The 21,185-nt window shown below is 44.7% G+C and overlaps 1 protein-coding gene across 1 annotated transcript in view; it reads right to left on the reverse strand.

The window, feature by feature from the left end:
- LOC137366750 (pecanex-like protein 1) overlaps positions 1 to 21,185 on the reverse strand; it is a 329,693-nt gene that overhangs the window by 29,718 nt on the left and 278,790 nt on the right. Inside the window, exons 32-33 of the mRNA XM_068028407.1 lie at positions 19,806 to 19,975; positions 11,307 to 11,761 (exon numbers count right to left, since the gene is read on the reverse strand). Coding sequence (XP_067884508.1) covers positions 11,307 to 11,761; positions 19,806 to 19,975 — 625 coding nt within the window. The remainder of the gene's footprint in view (positions 1 to 11,306; positions 11,762 to 19,805; positions 19,976 to 21,185) is intronic.

The raw sequence follows: 21,185 nt of genomic DNA on the forward strand, positions 1-21,185 counted from the left end.
AGTCCAACTCGGGAAGGGGCCATACTGGACCTGGTGTTGGGGAATGAGCCCGGCCAGGTGGTTGAAGTTTCAGTAGGGAACTACTTTGGGAATAGTGATCACAATTCCGTAAGTTTTAGAATACTCATGGACAAAGACGAGAGTGGTCCTAAAGGAAGAGTGCTAAATTGGGGGAAAGCCAACTATACCAAAATTCGGCAGGAGCTGGGGAATGTAGATTGGGAGCAGCTGTTTGAAGATAAATCCACATTTGATATATGGGAGGCTTTTAAAGAGAGGTTGATTAGCGTGCATGAGAGACATGTTCCTGTGAAAATGAGGGATAGAAATGGCAAGATTAGGGAACCATGGATGACAGGTGAAATTGTGAAACTAGCTAAGAGGAAAAAGGAAGCATACATAAGGTCTAGGCGGCTGAAGAAAGACGAAGCTTTGGAAGAATATCGGGAATGTAGGAACAATCTGAAACGAGGAATTAAGAGGGCTAAAAGGGGTCATGAAATATCTTTAGCAAACAGGGTTAAGGAAAATCCCAAAGCCTTTTATTCATATATAAGGAGCAAGAGGGTAACTAGAGAAAGGATTGGCCCACTCAAGAACAAAGGAGGAAAATTATACGTGGAGTCAGAGAAAATGGGTGAGGTTCTAAACGAGTACTTTGCATCGGTATTCACCGAGGAGAGGGACATGACGGATGTTGAGGTTAGGGATAGATGTTTGATTACTCTAGGTCAAGTCGGCATAAGGAGGGAGGAAGTGTTGGATATTCTAAAAGGCATTAAGGTGGACAAGTCCCCAGGTCCGGATGGGATCTATCCCAGGTTACTGAGGGAAGCGAGAGAGGAAATAGCTGGGGCCTTAACAGATATCTTTGCCACATCCTTAAACACGGGTGAGGTCCCGGAGGACTGGAGAATTGCTAATGTTGTCCCCTTGTTTAAGAAGGGTAGCAGGGAAAATCCAGGTAATTATAGACCGGTGAGTCTGACGTCAGTGGTAGGGAAGCTGCTGGAGAAGATACTGAGGGATAGGATCTATTCCCATTTGGAAGAAAATGGGCTTATCAGTGATAGGCAACATGGTTTTGTGCAGGGAAGGTCATGTCTTATCAACTTAATAGAATTCTTTGAGGAAGTGACAAAGTTGATTGATGAGGGAAGGGCTGTAGATGTCATATACATGGACTTCAGTAAGGCGTTTGAAAAGGTTCCCCATGGTAGGTTGATGGAGAAAGTGAAGTCGCATGGGGTCCAGGGTGTACTAGCTAGATGGATAAAGAACTGGCTGGGCAACAGGAGACAGAGAGTAGCAGTGGAAGGGAGTTTCTCAAAATGGAGACATGTGACCAGTGGTGTTCCACAGGGATCCGTGCTGGGACCACTGTTGTTTGTGATATACATAAATGATTTGGAGGAAAGTATAGGTGGTCTGATTAGCAAGTTTGCAGACGACACTAAGATTGGTGGAGTAGCAGATAGTGAAGGGGACTGTCAGAGAATACAGCAGAATATAGATAGATTGGAGAGTTGGGCAGAGAAATGGCAGATGGAGTTCAATCCGGGCAAATGCGAGGTGATGCATTTTGGAAGATCCAATTCAAGAGTGGACTATACAATAAATGGAAAAGTCCTGGGGAAAATTGATGTACAGAGAGATTTGGGTGTTCAGGTCCATTGTTCCCCGAAAGTGCCAACGCAGGTCAATAGAGTGGTCAAGAAGGCATACGGCATGCTTTCCTTCATCGGACGGGGTATTGAGTACAAGAGTTGGCAGGTCATGTTACAGTTGTATAAGACTTTGGTTCGGCCACATTTGGAATACTGCGTGCAGTTCTGGTCGCCACATTACCAAAAGGATGTAGATGCTTTGGAGAGGGTGCAGAGGAGGTTCACCAGGATGTTGCCTGGTATGGAGGGCGCTAGCTATGAAGAGAGGTTGAGTAGATTAGGATTATTTTCATTAGAAAGACGGAGGTTGAGGGGGGACCTGATTGAGGTGTACAAAATCATGAGAGGTATAGACAGGGTGGATAGCAAGAAGCTTTTTCCCAGAGTGGGGGATTCAAATACTAGGGGTCACGAGTTCAAAGTGAGAGGGGAAAAGTTTAGGGGGGATATGCGTGGAAAGTTCTTTACGCAGAGGGTGGTGGGTGCCTGGAACGCGTTGCCAGCGGAGGTGGTAGACGCGGGCACGATAGCGTCTTTTAAGATGTATCTAGACAGATACATGAATGGGCAGAAAGCAAAGAGATACAGACCCTTGGAAAATAGGCGACATGTTTAGATAGAGGATCTGGATCGGCGCAGGCTTGGAGGGCCGAAGGGCCTGTTCCTGAGCTGTAATTTTCTTTGTTCTTTGTTTTTCCTCATGTCACCTCTGGTTCTTTTGCCAATCACCTTAAATCAGTGTCCTCTGGTTCTTGACCCTTCTGCCAATGTGAACAGTTTCTTCCTATCCACTCTGTCACCCTTATGATTTAGAATATCTCTATCAAATCTCCTCTCAACCTTCTCTGAAGAGAACAGTCCCAGCTTTGCTCATCTATCCACGTAACTGAAGTTCCTCATCTCTGGAACCATTCTCATAAATCTTTTCTCTACCCTCTCCAATGCCTTCACATCCTTCTTAAAGTGTGATGCCCAAAATTGGACACAATACTCCAGTTGAAACCGAACCAATGTTTTGCAAAGGTTCACCATAACTTCCTTGCTTTTGTACTCTACGCCTCTATTTATAAAGCCCTCGATCCTGTATGCTTTATTAACCACTTTCTCAACCTGCCCAACCACCTTCAATGATTTATGCACATAAACCGCCAGACCCCTCTGCTCCTGCACCCCCTTTAGAATTGTACCCTTTATTTTCTATTGCCTCTCCTCATTCTTCCTACCAAAATGCATCACTTCACACTTCTCTGCATTAAATTTCATCTGCCATGTGTCCACTCATTCCACCAGCCTGCCTATGTCCTCTTGAAGTTTATCACTATCCTGGTCACAGTTCACAATACTGTTAAGTTTTGTGTCATCTGCAAATTTTGAAATTGTGCTCTGTACACCCAAGTCTAGGTCATCAATATAGATCAAGAAAAGCAGAGGTGCTCGTACTGACCCCTGGGGAACCTCACTACACACCATCCACCAGTCTGAAAAACAACTGTTCACCACTACTCTGTTTACTGTCACTCAGGCAACTTTGTATCCATGCTGCCACTGTCCCTGTTTCAACTTTGTTGACAAGCCTGTTGTGTGGCACTTCATCAAATGCCTTTTTGAAGTCCATTTCAGCTGCATTACCTTCATCAACCCTCTCAGTTACTTCATCAAAAAACGCCATCAACTTAGTTAAACATAATTTGCCCATACTAAATCCGTGCTGGCTTTCCTTAATTAATCTATATTTGTCCTAGTGACTGTTAACCTGAGACAAAATTATCATTTCTAAAAGCTTTCCTACCACCGAGGTTAAACTGACTGGCCTGTAGTCACTGGGCTTATCCTTACACACTTTTTTCAACAAGGGTGTAACATTTGCAATTCTCCAGTCCTCTGGCACCACCCCTGTATCTAAGCAGGATTGGAAGCCAGTGTCTGCACAATTTCCACCCTTACGTCCCTCAGTATCCTCGGATGCTTCTCGTCTGGTCAGGTGACTTATCATCTTCAACTAAGCCAGCCTTTCTAATACCTCCTCTTTATCATTTTTTAGCCCCTCCGGCGTCCCAACTATCCCCTCACCATGACTTTGGAAGCATCTTCCTCCTTGGTAAAGACAGATGCAAAGTAGTCATTTAGTATCTCAGCCAAGCCCTCTGTCTCCATGTGTAAATCCCCTTTTCGATTCCTAATTGGCCCCACTCCTCCTTTTATCACCCTTTTACTATTTATATGCCTAAAGAAGACTTTTGGATTCCCTTTTATATTAGCTGTCAGTCTCTTATACTCTCTCTTTGCTGCTCTTATTTCTTTTTTCACTTCCCCTCTGAACTTTCTATATTCAGCATGGTTCTCATATGTATCAACCATCCTTTTTCTGCTTCATCTTACTCTCTATCTCATTCATCATTCAGGGAGCTCTAACTTTCTTTGTCCTATCTTTCCCAAGGTGGGAGTGCAGCTCGACTGTACCCGAACTACTTCATCTTTAGAAGCAGCCCATTGTTCAGTTACAGTTTTGCCTGCCAATCTTTGATTCCAATTTACCTGAGCCGGATCTGTCCTCACCCCATTTAAATTGGCCCTCCCACAATTAATTATTTTTATGCTGGATTGTTCCTTGTTCTTTTCCATTGCTAACATAAACCTTATGGGTGGAATTTTATGCTCTCCCCCGCAGCCGGTGTGAAGGCAGGGACAGCATAAAATCGGGTGGGATCCCAGCTCTGCCGAAATTTAGTTCGAGTGGGAAGGCCTGAGAACGGCCTTCCTGTCCCACCACCAATTGAGACCCTTAACTGAGCAAGTAACCTCCAATTAAGGGCCTCTTTCCGCTGAAGCCACAACTACCCGTGCGACGGGTGGCCCTGTCACCGCATGGGAAGCACAGCACAAAAAACCGTGTGCTGCTTCCTGGCTGCAGGGCCAGGGGCCCTCATTCAAAGACATTTAGTACCTGAACGAGGGACCCGGCATCGGGAAGGGCGGGTGGGGCGGACCTGCTGAGGACCACACCTCTACCCTTGCTGCTGGACTCCTGCGATCCCCACCCTGCGAGACCCCTTCCACCCTCATCAACTTTAGCCTGGTTCCAGCACCGCTCTCTGTGTCTGGTTGCTGCAGCTACAGCAGCAGCCTCCGCCTCTGCAGTGGCGCTGCAGCTGCTGGCCTCTGATTGGCTCACAACTCTACAAGGGACTTCCAGCCATGGGGTCCTAAATCCTATGGAAGGCCCGCTACTGTCCAGTTAAGTGCCTGATTGGCACTAAATTCGGCAGGCCTGCCGTAGAAGAGGCGACACGGGGATCTTGGCTTCGGTTTCCCCTGACATCGGGATACCTGCCGCCAGCATAAAATTCCCCCTCATGACTCTTGTCCCCTAAATGTTTCCTTACTGATACTCAATCCATTTCTCCCATCTCATTCCCCAGAACCAGATCCAACAATGCCTCCTTTTCCGTTGGACTGGAAGCACACTGATGTATAAAATTCTCCTGAATACACTTTAGAAACGCTTCCCCCAATCTGCTCTTTACACTATTACTATCCCAGTCTATATTAGGATAATTAAAGTTCCCCATTATAACTACTCAATAGTTTTTGCACTTCTCAGTAATTTCCTTGCAAATTTGTTCCTCTCTATCTTTCCCACTAGTTGGTAGTATATAGAATAAACCCAGCAATGTAATTGTACCTCTGTTGTTTCTTAGCCCTAACCAAATAGATTCTGTCCTTGACCCCTCTAGGACATCCTCGCTCTCCAACGCTGTAAAATTATCCTTAATCAATACAGCTACCCCTCCTCTTTCCTTCCTTCCCTATCTTTCCTGAACACCTTGCATCCAGAATATTTAGAACCCAATCCTGCCCTTTTTTGTGCCAGGACTCCATTATTACCACACCCTCATATTCCCACATGGCTACCTGCAGCTCACCAGCCTTACTTACCACACTCCGTGCGTTCACATACGTGCACAGTGAACACAATTTGGGCCTTATGCTTTTCATCTTACTCTGACTCCACCTAATACTGTACTATTTTTTACTCTAGGACTATCTGTCTGTCCCAATTCTTTGTGCACCTCGGTTTTCCTCTCTTGTATTAACTCCTGGTTCCCATCCCCTATCACTATTGATTTCCCAATCTTCCTCCTTTCCTGCTGTCAGCTAAGCCAGCTATGGACTTGGGTCTGGCTGCACGCCCCAGAGGAACCATCACTCTCACCAGTATTCAGAACTGCTGCACTCAAGGGACTCCTACACTACCTGCCTGGTAATTACATACATTGTATATGGTCACACATCAGCTGGATGTTGAGGAGGTGGAATCTCTTTTGGTTCTGGTACATCTCAGAATTGGCCTGCACCATGGGGAAGCCTGCAATTCTCATGAAATCACATGCTCGCTCAGCCTGCTTCTCTCTGGCATGACAGAATGAGATGCGTTCAACTCTCTTGAAACACAGAGCCTTGGTGGCCTCCCGTATGCAACAGCAGACAGCAAACTGTGAGATGTTGCAGGTATTGCCTGCTCCAACCTGGAAGGAGCCGACACACTGAAGTTCATGGCCAGTCAACTTTACAGCCACTGGCAATGCCCCCCTAGTCCTGCTCTGAGACTGCAGTTGAAGCTGTAGCAGGTAGCAGATTTCAGTGAGTCATCTTTACTAAAGCAGAGAAATCTGACACACTGTTCATCGCTGAGGTTCAGGGAGGAGAATTTCTCCCTGAACACCCTGGGCAGATATGGCCTCCAGCTGAGAGCTCTTCTCCCTCTCCTCTGACTCATTCTTCCAGCAGCTTGTCCTGCTCTGTGTCACCTCTATTCATTACCTCTGTCATTCCAAGGGGAATGCATACTACTGCACCCATGTCTGGGAGCACATGGCTTGTGCAGAATCCTTGAAGTCAGAACTAAGTCCTTCAGCACATGCCACAGCACCCCCTGTAGACTTTCGCAACTTTAATCAATTCTAGGGACCACCAAACAATTCTATAATCGTAGCAACAGCCAGTAGAAATCAATCAGAAACTAAGCTGAAAGTGCAAGGTTGAGAGAGGGTGTTAGCTGGAGTGTTGAGCTCCAAAATGGCAGTGCTGGCATCTAATAAATGATTGAAGTCATGATCAGCCTGCTCTGCATACTTATCATGGATGTTCTCTATATGCACGCTAATGCCCTCACCAAAATAGCGTCCAGCACATTGTCACCAAAGGTTGCCGCTTGTTCCGACCACATTTTGGAGGCCAAACAGCACTCATAGTGCTGAAAAACTGGGGGATAAGGAACCAAGTTTCACAGCCCACACATTTTGAGACAAACGGAACAATACTCTGGTCTCCAACTTGGCGCAGATCTATTTACTGTCAGTTACTAACTCATCCCGTCAGACAAGTGTCTTTTAACTATTTCGCAAATTAGACAACGTGAGGTTTTTATAAATGGATTATCATAAGTGATATTAGTTTCAGTGATTTACATCAAGGGCTAATACTTACCTTTACTTCCATACTTTGCTATCGGGTCTTACCGAGAAAGATTAAAACATATTGAGTTCAAACATAGCAAAGCAGCCTAGTTAGGAAATAAATGAGCAGTGATCAAGCCTTCAGGGCTGCCTGTTGAATTATATAAAATCCCAGCATCAGAATTAGCTCTCATTTAAATTAGAGTAATTCAGCAAAGATTTGCTGCAGGAATTCTCTTAAACACTTGGCAGGAATATTGATCTTGTTAAAGGACAATAAGAACTCCCTTAACTGCAAATCCTACAGGATTAATAATACCATTTAGCAGACATCAGAACCAGCTGAAAGACTGTGACTACTCACAGAGACCCTCAACTATCGAATGGTGATCAGCAAATACTGAGTTGACAAATTGTGTTGATTGTTATACTTTACTCACACAATCTCAACATTTGAAATGCGGTCCTGATGCTGAGATAGCTGAATTAGGTTAATGTTGGAGCCTTTAGAGGTTACTCTACTCATTTAAACAAACAAACATACTGCAAGTCAGAAACAAGGACAGAAAAAGCTGGATACCTTTACTGGTCTGTTGGGGAAACTCATGTCAAGTATAAACCCTTCCTCAGGCCTGAAAGATACTGCAGTTGATCAGAATACAAGAACGAACTTGCACTTATACAGCGGCTTTCATGACCTCAGGACATCCCAAACAGCTTTACAACCAATGAATAATTTTTGAAGTGTAATCACTGTTGTTATGTAGAAAATGCAGCAGCCAAATTGTGCACAGCAAGCTCCCACAAACAGCAATGAGATAAATCACCAGATAATGGGCGGCACAGTGCCGCAGTGTTTAGCACCGCAGCCTCACAGCTCCAGCGACCCGGGTTCAGTTCTGGGTACGGCCTGTGCGGAGTTTGCAAGTTCTCCCTGTGACCGCGTGGGTTTCTGCCAGGTGCTCCGGTTTCCACCCACAGCCAAAGACTTGCAGGTTGATAGGTAAATTGGCTATTGTAAATTGCCCCTAGTGTAGGTAGGTGGTAGGAGAATGGTGGGGGTGTGGTAGGGAATATAGGATTAATGTAGGATTAGTATAAATGGGTGGTTGTTGGTCGGCACAGACTTGGTGGGCCGAAGGGCCTGTTTCTGTGCTGTATCTCTAAATAAATAAATAATCAATCTGGTTTCAGTGTTGGTTGAGGCCAAGACACTGGGAAGAATTCCCTTGCTCTTCTTCGAATAGTGCCATGAAATCTTTTATGTCCACCTGAGAGAGCAGAAGTTTTCTTGGTTGTACTTTTGAAGTGTAGTCACTGTTGTAATATAGGAAATGTGGCAGTCAATTTGCAAACAGCAAGATCCCACAAACAGCAATGTGATGACCAGATAGTGATGTTGGCTGAGGGATAAATGTTGACCGAGACACAACAAAAAGGAACAGAACAAAAGGAAAGGGGGCTGGTGAAAAACGCATAATGGGGCAGGCACAGAATAAAATGGTACAATAGAATCAGGAAACAGTTAAAGAGAGAAGTGTCATAAGAACATAAAAATAGGAGTAGGCCATTCGGCCCTTCAAGCCTGCTCCACTATTCAATTGTGGCTGATCTCCTACCTCAACTTCACCTTCCTGCACTATCCCCATATCCCTTAATTCACTTAGTATCAAAAAATCTATGGATCTCCCTTTTGAATATGTTCAACATCTGAGCAATGTTCACAGATCTCTGGAGTACAGAATTCCAAAGATCCACAACCCTTTGCGTGATGAAATTTCTCCTCATCTCAGTCCTAAATAGCCGACTCCTTATTCTGAGACTGTGACCTCTAGTTCCAGATTCCAGCCAGGGCAAACATTCTTCCAACATTTACCCTATCAATTCCTATAAGAATTTTATATGGTGAAAAACTAGAAACAGTGGAGGTCAGATACTTGGGGGTCCAGGTACATAGATCATTCAAATGGTACATTAAAGTGGAGCAGGTACAGAAAATATTCAAAAAGGCTCATGGAATGTTGGCCTTTATATCTACAGGAATAGAATACAAGAGGGACGAAGTCATGCTTCAGCTGTATAAAGCCCTGGTTAAACCACTGGAGTACCTTGAGCAGTTCTGGGCACCACACCTGAGGAAGGATATACTGGCCTTGGAGGGAGTGACACGCAGATGTACCAGAAAGATACTGGACTCCAAGAGTTAAATTACGAGGAGAGATTACATTAACTAGGATTGCATTCCCTGGAATTTAGAAGATAAGGGGTAATTTGATCAAAGTTTTCAAAATATTAAGGGGAAGTGATAGGGTAGATAGAGAGAAACTACTTCTGTGGTTGGGGAATCTGGGACTCGGGGATAGAGCCTAAAATTTAGAGCCAGGCCTTTCAGGAGTGAAGTTCAGGAGTAAATGAAAGAATGGTAAAGTTTGGAACTCCTTTCTGCAAACAGCAATTGATGTTACATCAATTGTTAATTTTAAACCTAAGATTGATAAATTTTTGTTAACCAAATGTACTAACGGATATGGGGAAAAGATGGGTTTATGGAGTTACATGACAAATTAGCCATGATCTCACTGAATGGTGGCACAGGCTGGAGGAGCTAAATGGCCTCCTCCTGTTCCTATATTCCCATGTGTTTTTTACATGTTTATATGTTCTTTCTCCTGATTGCAATGTATCTGAATCTCTTCTCATTTCAGTTTTTTCCATCACTATCTGTACACAAAGGTAACTGTGTGCATGTGATAGTGAAAACCAGACTAAACATACCTGGACTGGCAGATGTTCTGAATCACTAAGCTTGTGCCCCGAGGTCTCGCCTGCTCACAGACTATTCAGATTTCTGTCTAGCTCAGTGCACATTTGATAGAATGCATGACAAACATTTTGTTCTCCGGCCCACTCCACATCACCCTCCTCCTATTACAGCAAGTGGTTTGTGTCCCAGGTTAAAATCTTTAGCTGAAACTTTTCAATAGATCGTCATAAATGAAGCGATCCATTTCATTTCTGCCGAGCTAAAGGTTGCTGGTTAATGATCACTTCTAATTCACCGGATCAGCCATCCAACACAAATCACATTGCTTTCTTCTCCGTGTACTGCCATTCCTCCTACATCAGGGACCATGGCCTATACTTTTTTTAAAGATTTTTTCTTTTTCCTGTCATTACAGATTAGCTAGTCATTTATTTCATTGCTCTGTGCAAATTGGCTGCTGCATTTCTCCACATTGCAACAGTAATTACACTTCAGAAGAATGCACTTCATTGGCTGTAAAGCCCTTTGAGAGGGGAACCAAAGGGGAGTTATTTTAGGAAGAATCCCAAGAGCCATAATTTCTCCCTGCATTTGTTTGCTTCATGGCAGTTTGATGTGATATATGTCTGCTAACAGATTTGTTATTGTAGTTGTTTCTTTTGGTTGGCACTGAGCTCAATCAGCTTATCCAATTTTGCAGTTCCGCACATTTCTCTCTGTTTTCCCTCTGCCCACCTAGCCCCACCTACATTCAGCCTGGAGGGGAGGATGAACCAGACCGTCCATCAACTTTGTCAGAACTGTGTGTGAATCATCCAGCTGTCAGGTGCAGAATGAACAAAATTCTTCCAACTAAACAAGTCAGCTGAAATGATGGACACCCCGAGACTCAAATTCACAACCCTCTCACTCCAGATTCAAACACCATCCAGGACAAAGCCACCCACTTGATTGGCATCCCACCCACTACCTTAAACAATCGCTCCCTTCTCCACCAGTGCATTATGGCTGTAGTGAGCTCCATCTTCAAGATGCACTGCAGGAACTCACCAAGACTTCTACAACAGCACCTTCCAAATCCGTGACTCTACCTCCTAGAGGAAAAAGGGAAGCAGGCACATGGGAACAGCACCACCTGCAAGTTCCCCTCGCACACCATCCTGACTTGGAAATATATTGCCGTTCCTTCGTCGTCACTGAGTCAAAATCATAGAACTGCCTACCTAACATCACTATAAGTGTTCCTCCACCACACAGACTGTAGTGGTTTGCCATCATCTTCTCAAGGAGAATTCGGGATAGGCAATAAATGCTGGCCTTGCCAAGGACACCCATATCCGGAGAATAAATAAAGTAACCTTCGGGCACTGAACCTTATTAGGACCCCCCTAGAGTGAAGGTGAAGAATGGTAGCGTTACCCTTGTCATCTGGCTCCCACGGCTGACTGATGGCCCAAGTGCGAGGTTGACGCTGCTTGTTGACTGGGTATCAGTCGTGTTCTCTCCCTCTGCTGCTGAGAGCCCGGATATCACGAGTCCGCTGGATAAACTTCTTTTCCCGAACAAGAGGCTGAGGGTGGAGCTGGTGGAGGAAGTGATGCTGCACCTGTTCTGAGCGCCTGAGTGACCCTGACTACTGACTTGGCTTGCGGTGGAAAGTCGAGGTACTTGAGATAACATAGAAGCAACTGAATTATTGAACGATAGCTGGCTGTTGGATAACCTTTGAACCAGACCCTGGACAGATGTTGACACCTGTGAAAGTCGCTGCCGTGTTTCCAGCACGGACCCTGAATGACTGGTAGCAGGTGGTTGCTGGATCTCTGATTCAGATGAACGAGCCTGCACTGAACAGCTTCTTTGTTCCCTCCGTCCTGCAATGCAAAAGGAACAGATCGAACTGTAATTCATTCATCGCAGCCTCACTAATACAATTAAAATGCTTGGACAAAGTCAAACTGGATCCATTGGCTCTTCCTGTATACTTTACACAAGGCTAGATATAGATGTTGCCTGTTGGCTGATTGCAATTGTACAGCAGCTGACTATTCAAATGAAGAAAATTTGACAAATATATGACTTAAATTCCCTCCCCCATCTAGAAGGACAAGGACAGGAATAGCAAGTCACACACCATCCTGGCTTGGATACTGACCATTTCTTTATTGTCATTGGGTCAAAATGCTGAACTCCCTATTGAACAGCACTGAGGGAGCACCTTCACCACACGGAGTGCAGCAGTTCAAGAAGGCAGCCCACCACCACCTTCTCGAGGGGAACTAGGGCAATAAGTGCCAGCCTTGCCAGCAATGCCTATATCCCGAGAATGATAAATTAACAAAAGGAGAGCTTGGACTCCCCTGAATAATTCACTACAGTTATGTAAAAGCAATAATTTATCCATGTATCTTTCTATTGAGTTGACGTCCTTGCATAGGACAAAAATCAAAGAATCCAAACAAAGCACATTGTCAACATCTAGGGTGTTCATTAGGGTCCTGAATTCAACCTTAATTTGCAAAAGCATTCTCAGATATGGTTGGAGATGTGATTTAAAAAAAATACAGGACAGTCTTTAGTATATCTCAAATGTTTTGAAACTAAGTGGGACTGGAGATCACATTCGTGGCAATGTAGAAACTTCCTACAGCAAGCAATTACAAAATATCCCAAAACTCTGTTATGTAACTGAGTCACATGCTCAATTAAAAGAAAATGTTATTCTTCTTGCTGAATTTGTTATCCAGATAAACCTAAAATATATTAAAAAATCTTACATCTATTAACTTTATCTAGGATAAATTTACATAGATACTCTGGATGATAAATGAAGACTTTGGAATTATAATGGAAACATAAAAATAAGGACAGAAGACTTGGAATATTAGGATCATTTCATTAAAGCATGGTAGATTATGGGGCGAAGTGATGGAAGTGTTTCAAATTATGAAGGGATGGGAGAGACTATTTCCAGTAGATGAGAGACCTTGAATGAGGGGCCATAGATACAAGATTAAATGTAAGAGATTTAGAACAGAGAACAAGAGAAACATCTTTACACATAGAGTTGTGAGGCTGTGGAATTCACTTCCAAGGTTAGTGATTGAGGTAGAAAGTATGTCCACATTCAAGATTGAATTGGATGGATGGGTGAATAAAGGAAAAGGGGATGAAGGGATATAGGAACAATGCAAGTTAATATGATTAGGACTGTTTGCTCGGTGTGGTGCCCAGAACCAAAGCTAATATTCCAGATGGGGTCTAACTATATGATTGGTCTCAGGGAGATTTATGTTATGTTTTAGCCTGTCTATCAATCACTGGCTCATTAAATGAAACACCTGTGTTGGTTCTTTACCCAAATACACACTGGCTGATGCAGCCAGACATTATAAAGGTTTCCAAACACTCTTTTATGGAGAATTGCATTTAGTTGATCAATAAAAAAAGTTGTTATTTGTATGGGTTTGTTTTTTTTGAGAACTTTATTCAGTTGAGGTTGTTAATGTTACAGTACTCACAGAGTAGAGCACTTGACTGTAGCTATTGCGATTGGACTCCCACTGTGAGGCTTCCTGTGAGTGCTTTCATACATCCTTAAAACATCTCTTGCTACACTGGATGATTGGAGTTGTTGCTTTCCTGAAGATGAACTGATTAAAATTTAAACCACAACAATCTATTAAAGGGACACTGTTATCCCTGAGCAGTAATTGGCTAATGTTTTTGATGTGTGATTAGTATCAGGTGGCAGGACCGTATCTCCAACACAGAAGTCCTCGAGGCGGCCAACATCCCCAGCTTGTACACACTACTGAGTCAGCGGCGCTTGAGATGGCTTGGCCATGTGAGCCGCATGGAAGATGGCAGGATCCCCAAAGACACGTTGTACAGCGAGCTCGTCACTGGTATCAGACCCACCGGCCGTCCACGTCTCCGCTTTAAAGACGTCTGCAAACGCGACATGAAATCCTGTGACATTGATCACAAGTCGTGGGAGTCAGTTGCCAGCGTTCGCCAGAGCTGGCGGGCAGCCATAAAGACAGGGCTAAAATGTGGCGAGTCGAAGAGACTTAGTAGTTGGCAGGAAAAAAGACAGAGGCGCAAGGGGAGAGCCAACTGTGCAACAGCCCCGACAAACAAATTTCTCTGCAGCACCTGTGGAAGAGCCTGTCACTCTAGAATTGGCCTTTATAGCCACTCCAGGCGCTGCTTCACAAACCACTGACCACCTCCAGGCGCTTACCCATTGTCTCTCGAGATAAGGAGGCCCAAAAGAAAGAAAAAAGAAAGAAGTATTGGAATGATGACACTCAAGTCAAAAGCATCACTGGAACACCTGACACAATCAATGTTCCTTCTTGCCTAAAACAGTGACAAATCCCCTTTCATTTTAAAAATGTCAAATTTTGAAAAATTAGAACGTAAGAAATAGGAGCAGAAGTAGGCCATATAGCCCCTTGAGCCTGCTCTGCAATTCAATAAGATCATGACTGAACTCATACACCTACTTCACTTTCCCACCCTATTTCTATATCCCTCAATTCCCTTATTGCCCAAAATCTATTGATCACAGTCTTGAATATACTCACCGACTAAGAATCCACAGCCCTCTAAATTGGAAAATTCCAAAAATTCACAACCCTCTGCATGAAGAAATTTCTCCTCTTTCACAATTCCTAAACATTTGACCCCTTGTCCTAAAAGTTTTCTGGCAATTCAACACCGACTGAGGTCAAGATGTGCTCCTAACAACAGCCAAGATGTGTACAGGGTCTTGCTAGCTCATAAATGGGAACAATGTTTCATCTAAAGACTTGGCAAAAAACTGGCAAGAAGCTTTTCCAATAGGATACTGTCATTCGAGGCAGGAATCTGAACTGATGACCTTCCCCACCATTGGAACTTGGGAATTTACTGCCAGAGGTCGCAGGTCACCCAATCTAAATTAATTTTAATATTAGTTAAGATCAGATCAACAAGGATGTTCTACTGCAGTGAAATGTATACAGGTCCAAATAAATGGTAGAAGTGGTTGTGGAGGGCACCTTGCTTTACTGCTCAGACCTGCATTTTTAAACAAATTGAGCAGGGCAGAGGCCTGAACCTGGTCTCACCAGGCCTACAATTCACTGCTAAATTGGTCAGGGCCTATCCCTTAGGTGGCCCTGGCAGCCACTTGAAACGAGTCCTCAATATTGAAAAGAGGCCCTTTTGCTCATTTCCATTTCTAAGACAACAACTTGCAATTATCATAGTAAAACACCTCTAGGTGCTTCAGAATTGTATATCGGAATTTGATAATCACATAAGAAGATATTAGGATAGCTTGGTCGAAGACGTAGGTTTTAAGGAGCATCTTAAAGGTGGAAAGAGAGGCAGAGAAGTTTGGGGAGGGAATTCCAAAGCACAGGGTCTAGGTAGCTGAAGGCACTGCCAAATGTTTTTTATGGGCTGTTCCTAGGGATGCACACCGAGATAAATATCAACTGTTGCTGGAGGACCATCAACTCAGTGAAAGACGCTCTTTGGTCTGCTCGAAGCTTGCTGCTCTTCCAGAGCAAAGAGTTCTCCACGACCGAGTGTTGCAGACTGACACATTCCAAGGTCCGGGAATACGTGCTGAGGGATGCACTAAAGCCTGGGGCAGCCGCCGCAATGGCTCAATAGGTAAAGACCACAGTGTAAGGTCCTCCCGCCATAGTGAACTGAGGAGCTGGAACCCGTGTAAAGCCCCTTGGGCTGTATACACCAAAATGTTGTTTTTACTATGTAATGCCAATGTACATTGCATTTAAAATGGAATGGCAAGAATTGTGAGGCACTTCATGTTTCTGTATCAAAGAAATCTGATCTCTATTGTACTTCCCGAAATATGAAATTTGAACTGTTATGAACTGTTTTGTAATGTATTTTTGCAAATTTTTATGAATAAAGTATATTTTTAGAAGAAAAAAGCCAAGTGTGGGATGTATATGGGCAACTGGATTCTAGAAAGTACACTTTGATGCTACTCTCACACTAGAACTCAAATGTGTGTGCACATTTAAAAAGGTACATGCTACATATAGTTTCCCCAATGCTAATTTATTGAAGGGATATTAGACTAACAGATAAGTTGTATGAGCAGCTTTCAGCGGCACCTGCACTACTAGATATCCGGCAAAAGTTCATGACCCCAATGTGATTGTAGGGGAGATGGTTAGATTTTTCTCTTGTTGGAGATGGTCATTGCCTGGCATGTCTTGCTGCATTTCCATACAGACTGATTCAATATCTGAGGAGTTGCGAATGGTGCTGAACATTGTGCAATCATCAGCAAACATTCCCACTTCTGACCTTATGATGGAGGGAAGGTCATGGATAAAGCAGCTGAAGATGGTTGGGCCTTGGGCACTACCCTGAGGAACTCCTGCAGTATTGTCCTGGAGCTGAGATAATTGACCTCCAACAACCACAACCATCTTCCTTTGCACTAGGTATGACTCCAACCAATGGAGAGTTTTCCCCCGATTCCCAATGACTCCTGTTTTGCTAGGGCTCCTCGATGTCTTACTCGGTCAAATGTTGCCTTGATGTCAGGGCAATCATTCTCACCTCACCTCTGGAGTTCAGCTCTTTTGTCCATTTTTGAACCAAGGCTGTAATGAGGTCAGGAGCTGAGAGGCCCTGGCAGAACACAAACTGAGCGTCAGTGAGCAGGTTATTGCTAAGCAAGTGCTGCTTGATAGCACTATTGACAACACCTTCCATCACTTTACTGATAATAGAGAGTAGACTGATGGGGATGTAATTGGCCGGGTTGGATATGTCCTGCTTTTTGTGTACAGGAAATACTGGGCAATTTTCCACATTGCCGGGTAGATGTCAGTGTTGTAGCTGTACTGGAACAGCTTGGCTAGGGGTGTGGCAAGTTCTGGAGTACTATTGCCAGAATGTTGTCAGGGCCCATAGCCTTTGCTGTATCCAGTGCCTTCAGTTGTTTCTTGATATCACGTGGAGTGAATCGAATTGGCTGAAGACTGGCATCTGTGATGTTGGGGACTTCAGGAGGAGGCCGAGATGGATCATCAACTCGGCACTTCTGGCTGAAGATGGTTGCAAATGCTTCAGCCTTATCTATTGCACTGATGTGCTGGGCTCCCTCATCATTGAGGATGGGGATATTTGTGGAGCCACCTCCTCCAGTCAGTTGTTTAATTGTCCACCACCATTCATGACTGATTTGGCAGGACTGCAGAGCTTAGATCTGATCCACTGGTTATGGGATCACTTAGCTCTGTCTATCGCACGCTGCTTACGCTGTCTGGCATGCAAATAGTCTAAGTTGTAGTTTCACCAGGTTGACACTTCAGTTTGAGGTATGCCTGGTGCTGCTTCTGGCATGCCCCCCTGCATTCCTCATTGAACCAGGGTTGATTCCCCGGCTTGATGGTAATGGTAGAGTGGGGGATATGCTGGGCCATGAGGTTACAGATTGTGGTCGAGTACAATTCTGCTGCTGATGATGGCCCACAGCACCTCATGGATGCCCTGTTTTGTATTGCTAGATCTGTTCGAAATTTATCTCATTTAGCACAGTGTTAGTGCCACACAACATGATGGAGGGTATCCTAAATGTGAAGAAGGGACTTCATCTCCACAAGGACTGTGGGGTGGTCACTCCTACCAATACAGCCATGGACTGATGCACCTGCTCAGGCAGATTGGTGAGCATGAGGTCAAGTATGTTTTTCCCTCTTGTTGGTTCCCTCAGCTTTGGTGCTCCTGAGCCACTCTTGGTGATGGACATTGAAGTTCCCCAACCAGAGTACATTCTATGCCCTTGCTACCCTCAGTGCTTTCTCGAAGTGGTGTTCAACGTGGAGCAATACTGATTCATCAGCTGAGGGCGGGTGTGTGGGGGGGAGGTGCTGTAGGTGGTAATCAGCCATATTTGCCCATGTTTGACCTGATGCCATGAGACTTCATGGGGTCCAGAGTCGATGTTGAGGACTCCCAGGGCAACTCCCTCCCGACTGTATACCACTGTGCCGCCACCTCTGCTGGGTCTGTCCTGCCAGTGGGACAGGACATACCCGGGGTTGGTGATGGTGGTGTCTGAGACATTGTCTGTAAGGTATGATTCCGTGAGTATGACTATGTCAGGCTGTTGCTTGACTAGTCTGTGGGACAGCTCTCCCAACTTTGGCACAAGCCCCCAGATTTTAGTAAGGAGGACTTTACAGGGTGACAGGGCTGGGTTTGCCATTGTCATTTCCGGTGCCAAGGTCGATGCCGGGCGGTTTGTCCGGTGTCATTCCTTATTGACTTTGTAGCGATTTGATACAACTGAGTGGCTTGCTAGGCCATTTCAGAGGGCATTTAAGAGTCAACCATATTGCTGTGGGTCTGAAGTCACATGTAGGCCAGACCAGGTAATGATGGGAGATTTCTTTCCCTAAAGGACATTAGTGAACCAGATGAGTTTTACGACAATGGTTTCATGGCCATCATTAGACTTAGCTTTTAATTCCAGATTTATTAATTGAATTCAAATTCCACCTTCTGCTGTGGTGGGATTCAAACCCATGTCCTGGGTCTCTGGATTACTAGTCCACTGACAATACCACTATGCTTAGGCAAGGTTTGTTGGTCCTTGCAAGGCGGAGAATATACTCGTCCCAGCTTTCTCTGATCTAAAACCACTGTTCTCATCAAAAGTGGAACATTAAACAATTGGGTCTGGGCAGTTTAGTATTTCACATTATGAAGTGCAGCTGCTTTATCTGTCTCATTCGATCAGCTGCCCAGCCATGTACAGCAGTCAATAATCTTCTCAAATCCTAACATATGCTGTGCTGTACCCTCGTGCTACAGATTCCGTCACATGCTGAGAACCTAATGCACACAGACAGCAGCTCCCAAAAGACTGTTAATCGCCAAACAGCTTCTCCAGAAATATTCCGGCTCAGAAAATATTTATTTGAGAAATCATTGTTTTAAAAAATTAATTCCCTAATTTGCTGTGTGCTCTCCTGTAGAATTATTTCAATGTAATTTTCCTATAAATTTGACAATCCCAACTTACACCTCCCCAGAATCCTTCCCCCTTACCCCTCCCCAGAATCTGCCCCCCTTATCCCCTCTCCCCAGAATCTCTCCTCCTTATCCCCTCTTCCCCCAGAATCTTCCCTCCTTACCCCCACCCCAAGAGCCCCCCTCCTTACCCCCTTCCCCTAGAATCCCTCCCCTAATCCCTCTCCCCCAGAATCCCCCTTACTCCCTCTCCCACAGAACTTTTCCTCTTTACCCAGCTTCCCCCAGAATCCCTCCTCCTTACCCCTTTCCCCCAGAATCCCCCCTCATCCTCTTCCCTCCAGAATCCCTCTCCCTTACCCTCTCCCCAGAATCCCTCCTCCTTACCCTCTCCCCAGAATTCATCCCCCTTATCCCCTCTCCAGAATCCCCTTACTCCCTCTCCCCAGAATCCCACCCCCTTACCCCCTCCCCCAGAATCCCTCTCCCTTACCCCCTCCCCGAGAATCCCTCTCCCTTACCCCCTCCCCCAGAATCCCTCTCCCTTACACCCTCCCCCAGAATCCCGCTCCCTTACCCCCTCCCCCAGAATCCCTCCTCCTTACCCTCTCCCCAGAATCCATCCCCCTTATCCCCTCTCCAGAATCCCCTTATTCCCTCTCCCCAGAATCCCCCCCCCCCCTTACCGACTTTGCCCCAGAATCCTCCTTACCCCCTCTCCCCCATTGAGTCACACAAGGGGATATCAGGACAGATGATCAAAAGCTTGGTCAAAGAGGTAGACTTTAAGGAGTGTCTTGAAGGAGGAACCAGAGGTGGAGAGGTTTAGAGCGGGAGGATAACAGAAACAGTAATTATATCCAGCAACTCCGTGATGTTGTGACTTGGCTGATGACATACCCCTGGCCTGGTGAGCAGTCAGCGAGGCTGCTGTGTTTGGCCTCCAGGCTCTTGTTGACTTGGAGCTGATGCTTTGAGTGGTGTTCCCAGTGTGGTTGTTACTGCTGGACAAGGATGCTCCTCCACAATCCGAATCATCAATATTGCCTCCGGTGCAGCCCTTGCGCAACCTAAAGATGTGAAGACATCAACATCAGACGTAAATCGTGGACACCTGGCTGCATCTGGGCACCTCCAGCCTCTCCATAATAATTAACACAGTCCATAAAGTAACTGGCACTGCTTAGTGTTAAATACACTGTATTCTCTAGAGTTTCGAAGAATGAAAGGTGATCTCATTAAAACTTACAAAATTCTTACAGGGTATGACAGGGTAGATGTTTCCCCTGGCTGGTGAGTCAAGAACCAGGGGACATGGTCTCAGAATAAGGGGCAGGCCATTTAAGACTGAGATGAGGAGGAATTTCTTCACTCAAAGGGTGGTGAATCTTTGGATTTCTCTACCTCAGAGAGCTGTAGAAGTTCAATCATTAAGCATGTTCAAGATAGAAATCAATAGATTTTTAAAAAATTTGTTTGTGGGATGTGGGTACCGCTGGCTAGGCCAGCATTTATTGCCCTTCCCTAACTGCCCTTGAACTGAGTGGCTTGCTAGGCCATTTCAGAGGGCATTTAAGAGTCAATCACGTTGCTGTGGGTCTGGAGTCATATGTAGGCCAGACCAAGTAAGGACAGCAGATTTGCTTCCTTAAAGGACATTAGTGAATCAGATGGGTTTTTACAACAATCGACAATGGTTTCATAGTCATTAGACTATCTTTTTAATTCCAGATTTATTAATTGAATTCAAATTTCGCCATCTGCCATGGTGGGATTTGAACACATGTCCCCAAAGCATTAGCCTGGGCTCTGGATTACTTGTCTAGTGATATTACCACTACATCACCACTTCCAGATATCTGGATACTAATGACATCAAGAGATATGGGGATAACACGGGAAAATGGCATTGAGGTAGATGATCAGCTATGATCTGTTTGAATGGCAGAGCAGGCTCGACAGGCTGAATGGCCTACTCCTGCTCCAATGTTCCTATGATCATAAATGTTGAAATTCATACATGTCAGACGTATGATATTGCATGCAATAAATAGGATGAGAGTAAAGAGAGCAACAGAATAAATGACAAATAAGCTGACTATCGAAGCATGAGTAAAGTTCAGAGGGGAAGTTATTTTGGTGGTCAGCATATGGTGCTATCTATTGGAGCAACAAGCGAAACATCCAATGTATCCGGTTTCTATTTGTGAACTCAAGAGATTAAAGAACATTAGGATTGACATAAATATTTATATGGTGTGTTTACCCTCATGTGGCTTA

Source organism: Heterodontus francisci, chromosome 3 (genome assembly GCF_036365525.1).
Source record: "Heterodontus francisci isolate sHetFra1 chromosome 3, sHetFra1.hap1, whole genome shotgun sequence".
Classification (NCBI taxonomy): domain Eukaryota; kingdom Metazoa; phylum Chordata; class Chondrichthyes; order Heterodontiformes; family Heterodontidae; genus Heterodontus; species Heterodontus francisci.